General features: G+C 44.7%; 1 protein-coding gene across 1 annotated transcript in view; it reads right to left on the bottom strand.

Annotated features, from left to right (window-relative positions):
- Positions 1–7348, bottom strand: part of T265_13851 (hypothetical protein) — a gene marked incomplete at both ends in the record, with an annotated part of 14598 nt that overhangs the window by 3333 nt on the left and 3917 nt on the right. The window contains 3 exons of the mRNA XM_009170864.1: positions 2428–2535; positions 4088–4302; positions 6488–6587. Of these exons, the coding sequence (XP_009169128.1) occupies positions 2428–2535; positions 4088–4302; positions 6488–6587 (423 nt within the window). The remainder of the gene's footprint in view (positions 1–2427; positions 2536–4087; positions 4303–6487; positions 6588–7348) is intronic.

Genomic DNA, 7348 nt, shown 5'->3' with positions numbered 1-7348 from the left:
ACCGATTGCACGAACAGTGTCTTAGTTTAAAGTCGTTACTAGTGATAGAAGTCAACGACACCTAGTTTAATACTTTGTGGAACTCCGTCATCTGTGTTGAAAACGGAGAATGGATAATGGGCAGTCTTTAGCCGAATTATCAACGACGACTACGCTATACAGATGCTCACCCGTTTGTTTGACTATTAAGCCTACTGTACGATGAAGAAAAAGCAACTTCACTGGACTGGCGTGGTTGACGTTAGTCGGAAACAATCCAACTATTCCCGAACACAATGAAACCAGCTTTACCGTTAATAAACGAATTGATTATAGCTGAATCTAACGGATGAATATAATGGAACCAAGCGGCTTTCGTACCGGTGCAACTGCATCGCCTGACCAAACAAACTCAACGTGGTTATGAAAAATATTTCATCGGAATCAATCATGTTGTTCTACAGCATATCCGGAAATCACTAGCCGGTTCGCTCTAGTAAGCTCACAAAAACCTAGAAAATAACCAGTAAAAGATCAAGCTGTACAGACAACACTAGACGAAAGTTAAGTGAGTCGCTGCAACAATGGCCGTTTGTCTGATCCCAAGTCCCAGAAATATCGGTCCTGCGGCTGTTTGCGGTGATCTGCATCGTCTTCCTTCTCCACTCCTAGGCGACGGAGTAGGCGAGCTGATAAACGCGGAACTACCGGTCGCAACAAAAGTCCTGTCAATCGAAGACATTCGGCTGCCACTGAAATCACGAACTCTGGCTCCACAGCAGCTTCTTTGTCCCAGGGTTTATGGCGGTCGACAAAGGCATTAGCTTCTCGTAGGATCGAAAGCACGTGTTCTATGGCCAGATGAGGCTGTCCATTCTGCCACCACATTTCATCAAATGCCGCAGCCAGTGCGTCCATTCTTGATAAGAAGAACGAGTGAGATGTCAGCGACATACGGCAGACGAGTAAAATACCAGAAATACAACGAACCCAGCATCAAAAAAGATAACCGCTCAGCTGTGGCACCTTTCTGGTGTTTAGCTACTATAAGACAGGAGAGTCGAGATGACTCAGTGGTTAGAGCGCGAATTCACTGACCGGAAGGCCTGTGGTTCGAAACCGACCTCTTCCTCTCGACTTCCCCTGTCTAGGCTTGGGCAATCTGGCAGTATCCCAGCCCTCGTGCTAGCTTCGGGTGGCATATATATATATATATATTATACGAGATCTGGGATACCCCCGGGTTACCCAAGCCCAGACAGGAGCAGTCGAGATGCTGAGGTTGGGTTAGAACCACGGGCCTTCCGGTATGTAAATTGGCGCCTTAACCACTGAGCTATCTCGAGCTCATCTATGTAAGTGATGCTTACTCACGGTTGCTCACAAGTGGCCTTAACCACTGAGCTATCTCGAGCTCATCTATGTAAGTGATGCTTACTCACGGTTGACTCACAAGTGACTGAATTTAAAAAAGGTCATTATTTGCAAATTCACATCAGATTTGGTCCTGCCAGCAGCATTGACGGGTTTAGCGATGACTATTCATACAAAACTTACTAACCATCCACAAGTAGTCAGAGAATCTTCTGAACTGAGTTCATGTACCTACAAAAGCCGTCTTTGCATGCTAGGAAGCGGTTCCGTGTATCATCTTGGATGCATTCCGGTCTAACAAGGCGCTTGGGCACCTTTGTTCTGGAGTAAGGAAGACTGGTTCATTGAGGACAGGGAGACGAATCACAAAAGCAGCTGAGCAATGATTTGCTGGTATACTCCACGGAAATCGCCTTTGTAAAACAATCTTCATCAGTCCCGTTTGCTTTCTTTGACTGACAACTTGGGGTAAATCTGACATGACGTCAGCGCCAGGGCGACAGTCTGAACTAGTCGTTCGCAGGCTTTTCAATTCATCGTCCCATCATTACGTGAAAGGTATAACTGGGACATTTACACAGCTATTCGTTCCCCTTACACTGCTCTTAAGAAGAAAGACCATTCTCATGGAGTACACGACAGTATTCTTCTCCCAGTCCCCTAAAATATGAATTCCCCTTTTCCCCGTAGTGTTAAATAGCCAAGCAACGGAAAGGCATAGATATCAGTCGCGGATTAGCAAGTGACCGAATGAGAAACTGATGACACCCCATAAGATTCATTAAAATGGTGCGCACATGTGTACATGGATTCAGCACTCGCATAAAGACAATTACGCTAGTTGACCACAAGTATCCGCAGTAGTAAAACCATATGCAACAGTCCCCTCTAGTTCAGTTTTGACCTGTGGTACCCTACGGGGGATACATGAGAAACGTTGACAGCGTTATCTCCAGCCGACCTCATAAGATAAAGGTGACTAATCGGCATCAGTGAGATAAAAAGTCCATGAAGTTTTAAGGTGTAAGACCTAAAGTAATACCCGTTCACACAATTAACCCGAAACCAACTCACCCTTTAAGTAGTTCCGCATCTTGATCGGATCCACCGAAAAGCGCTTCAGCTTCTTCACGGTTGATTCTAACAATGGCTTGATTTGGATTAATACTGACAGAGGTTATTCTGTGGAGATGTCAAATGTAAAAAAGGCGTAATTCGGTGGGTGCATGAGCGTAGAATAGTCATTTTGTTATGCCACGTAAACATTGAATAGCTGAAAAATTTTTGCCATGGTTAAAGGGCGTGTGGCTGGATCTCGAAAAGCTCAGCCATACGAGGCTATTCACCCTTGTAGAAGCTCATCAGTTGGGTTTGAGGAAGGGATGTTCGATCCCTTAATGGATATATATCTCTCCAGTGTAGCGCAGATAATTCGGCCCAAGCAGCCGACCCATGAAAATAACTGTTACGCGGATACCAGATGGTACGACGATACAACTTTAGATGCATGATTTCTAAAAGAACTATGGTATACATCCCCACATTTTCATGTATGATGTGCGAAAGGATTTGGCTAACGAAAGAACAGGTGTCCAACGCGCCGAGAAAGTGTACACAGAATCCAGAAGCTCCATATTAGAATGTTTCTGCTACATACACCGTGCTTGGATTGGCAACCACAGTTCATCCGCAGAGCATAGCTGACCCTGATCCAAAGAGGACAGCCGTTACGATTGTTATGGTCGAGCAACTGGTCCTATCACCTCACAGCGGCGCCTTATCATACAGACCCATCGTGTAGTCTGCTTGTGAGGTTAACAAATTGACGTATTTTGTTAGAATAGTGAAGCATACGAGTTTACGAAACGATTTTATTTTTTAGAAGACAAACTACAGCATGAATTTGATCGACCAAGGCAGGTGAGTTTTGGGTGCGGAGATTAGATAGACTAACCGCGATTCCGTCATTCAATCTGTTCAAAAAATCGATAATTAAGTGCATCAGAGCATACAGTATCTTGATTAGACGCTGACTATGGGATTATACCTATAGTGGGGGAGAGATGGCTCAGTGGTTAGAACACAAATTTACTGACCAGAAGGTCCGTGGTTCGAACCTGACCTCTGCCTCTCGACTTCCCCTGTCTAGGCTTGGGCTACCTGGCAGTAACCCAGCCCTCGTGCTTCATTTGGTGGCATGGCAGCTATTCACCGAAAGGGTGTTACAGCTAAATGACTTTTCCCGCGGGTCTGTGAGTTATAATAGGGCTCTAACAAACATTGTAATTGTACCATAAACCGATGATCCCCCAATTCAATAAAAAGAATTTCTTTTCGGAGTTTAACTACATCCGGGAAGCGATCAATCGGCCGACAAATCAAATTCAGTAGACACGGAGCCTGTATGACACTAAACAAAGTCCCAAACTAGTTAGCTGACATTTGCCATCGAGTCAAACAAATCTGTTAGTGAAATAAATGACTCCTATCTACCTGAAAACGACGACAGGGAGGAAAAGCCGCACTAGCGCGGCAACATAAGAAAAGGAAGGCCAGCAGAATATAATTTAAACTCAACAATAGAAATGAATGGAATAGGTTCAGTTGAGATGGGCGACATAAGCAAGTCGTCAACAGCAGCCAGAATTCACCTATAAAGTTAAGCCGTCGAATACAGGTCAAGAATGGAACTGAAGCAATTAAAAGGCGAAATCCATCGAACCGAATAACTTACCGCGACAGCAAATTTCCCAGGCAATTCACCAATTCCGAATTAATCACCTGCTTGGCAAGGGCGGGGCTGTATGAAACATCACTAGACAGAAGAGCAGATCGAAGTAACAGATAACGAAGGCCCTCAGAGTCTGCACGACCTGGCGTATCTACCTTTGGCACTAAGCGTAGGCGCTCAGAGAAGGGGTCGATCACATTGCCACGGCTTTTGGACATCTAAAGATGGAGAAAAAAACGGAATGTTTATGCGTGTTTCACCAGCGCCTCTGTTTGTGGTCGTGTGACTGTTAGCTACGAAAAGCCAAACATATCTCAAATTCAGGCATGTGAAGAAAAATGCCATGGACTGCGCCGTTTGGGGTATGTTGACTTAGGATTTGTTGGAAACGATACTTGGAACGGGAACTTCGGTGTGGTCTATTGTCCATTCTTCCATCCTGACCGATGTTTACGCTATCTGGAAAACAGTGCCCTCCCGAGCGACCACCGGTACAAGCTAGCCGTGGTCATTCTTGGCGGGGGGTTGGGATGTGTTCTACGAATCCGGTTGTCTGTCGTGGTATCATTTGATCGAGCCCTAAAGTTTCAAGGGCTAGTGATCGTGTGTGTCAAGCTAACCTGATTGCTTGAGTACCGGTGTGTGGACGATATTCCAACATGATGAACTGGACCAAACCGCTTGTTGAGGAAAATGAACGTGTTGTCGGAAAATCCGCACACTTCCTGGTTTTCCGATCACATCATCTTTCTTTTCTTGGCTGAGAGATCAGTTCATTTTCTTAATGACTCTACAACGGTTTACTCCGCCTAGTGTTTAGTCACACCCGCCTCAAGTCAAGCTGTTTTTGGACATATCTGTACTTCGTGCTCATCCATATCGAAATAATGATAAAGTTGGACCTAATCTCTTTGACACCTTCGGCTTCCTCAGTGAAAGATCGACAACAGTGGCACCCGCCCAATTTATTGTCCTAACTAATAGCGTGGTTTGTCCGTAGAAATCCAAAGGTTGCAACAAGACCGACAATCAGTGGGAGTAAGAAACATGGTGGATGTGTGATACGCTCGGTTTTTAGTGTCTTCGACGTCATACTCGCTTATATTCGAAGACGGCACCTACACACGGGTTTTCAAATTCAGAAGCAATGAAGTTAGAATTATGGATTACCAGATTCATAGAAGTAACACCAAAGGGGAATTGCATAAACGAACTCGGGGATTAGGATGCAACATAAAAGAAGTGGAAACCGGTTCACGGTAGTGAACTGGTAATTTATGAGCTGATGATACAATACATCCAGCAGATACCGACGTCGTTGCCATGTGTACAACAGGTCGAGAGCAACCTAACAGCACAAGTATGCTACTAAATGGATGACGTTCATTCGGAAGGAAGCAATTTTCCAAATGGTATATTTTCATTGGTACGGTAATCGGGAAAGAATAAAACGTCGGTCATCTAGAGCGAGATGATCAATCACACAGACAAGAAAAGAAGTGCTAACTTGTGCCAACATTCAAACAGTCAAGATTTTCTGTGCTACACTGAGTCGTTATGTTCATGTTTGGTCATGTGGTTTACGTACAGGTTTAGGGAGCCACACTTGCGTGTTCGTGCTTTTTTGCTGTTGATCAGTCTTATCCAGACAGGGGACAGTTGTTGGCCGTCAACTTGATTGGGCACGGACGCTGGTTTAGAGCGAGTGGCCAAAACTTCTGCACAGCGACGTTCTGCTGTGGTAGTTTGCTAGGGAGTATCCTGGTACCACCAGAATGATCGCATCAGGATAGGAGGATGACTGCAATATGAACGTGAATTCTACATATCCTGCGACCACTTACAATTTATCAAATATTACTGTGTAGCTCCCTGCAGCTGTCCAGCCTTTTCCTGGTTTATGGAGCTGAATGGTACTAATAACGCTCAAATTATTTGACTACATTCGCGCTGAAGTCAGTATGGATACTACCAAGCAGATGTATTTTCACTTTCCTTTTTGTTCATCCCAGATGTGTGATTTACATTGAAGAACACCATACGTTCCACTGATGACACCCCTTACTTGACAACAACCTTCTACTCCCTCGCTGTTTTGCTGTTACTATCAGGATAAACGCTCCGCAGAACTCGATCCTTTCTTGTCACTCCCATAGCAGTTTGGAAATCCGACATACCGAGTCACTCTTCTTAGGTTTCAATCACAAGCTGCCGAAATGCACTAGTTTTCCCGTTTTTTCCTCAAAACTGCCTACGTTAGAAATTATCTTCTACTTCGTGTTTTCACAAATCCTTCAATCTCGTGTAACTGATCGTGGGGATGATTGCATAAATTGACTATTATAAATTGTCTGTTATACATTTCAAGTCCGGAAAATCCACGGTTGTTCGTTAATTACTCACCTTTTCTCCATCAACCAAAAGATGCCCGTGGCAGATTAGATGTCGTGGAAGAGGTAGGTCTACGGCCATCAAAAGGGCTGGCCACAAAATAGCATGGAATCTGAAAAGAAGATGTATGGAGGACAAGTACGGCAATATCCAGTGAAGCGGCATGCAGCAGAAGGTGTTCCTTGTTCAGCTGTGGAACTTTTCTATCTATAGCCGCCAAGTCATCAGTATAGGGGAATAGGCTGAGATATTACCAGGTGACTCTCATCATCATCATCATTATTATTGTCAACTGTACTAACCACGTACTTGTCGTACAGTGGTTGTAGCTGCCACAAGTTCGTTCGCCGATGATTTGATGACGTGGTGTAGATAGCTGCGCATTGGATGCGGGAGCTGACAGATTAGTACTTGAACTTAGTACTGTAGGTGGAATGTTAAGTGGGGGGGGGGGGTTGAGAAGGGAGCTATGAATTGAAGACAACAGCTTCGATCACTAGGGGATAAGCCGTGCATAAACATCTCAGAGTGTACAAAAGAAATACGGAGCCATCCTTTGGCAAGAGATTCAAAACTGTGCACCCAACATGATCATCATCATCATCATCATCATCGACAGCATGACATCAGTGTTCAACACCGATGCCTCACTGCCGTACAACCATGACTTATTTGAAAGGCTTATTGTGAAGAAAAGAATATAGATGGACGGGGGAGGGACTTAGTGCTAGCTTAACACAATCATTCCGAGGCGCATACACCTCCAGACATTCACTCAGGCAATCTGGACAGAAACTGACAACAAGAACGCCACTAACATCGGTTGGCAGCCATATCTTGTAGTGTCTCCAACCAGGCACAGTGAGGATCACG

The sequence above is a fragment of the Opisthorchis viverrini genome (assembly GCF_000715545.1).
Source record: "Opisthorchis viverrini unplaced genomic scaffold opera_v5_106, whole genome shotgun sequence".
NCBI lineage: Eukaryota > Metazoa > Platyhelminthes > Trematoda > Opisthorchiida > Opisthorchiidae > Opisthorchis > Opisthorchis viverrini.
The sequence above is the reverse complement of the archived record's forward strand: the minus strand, read 5'-3'. Positions and strand labels throughout refer to the sequence as shown.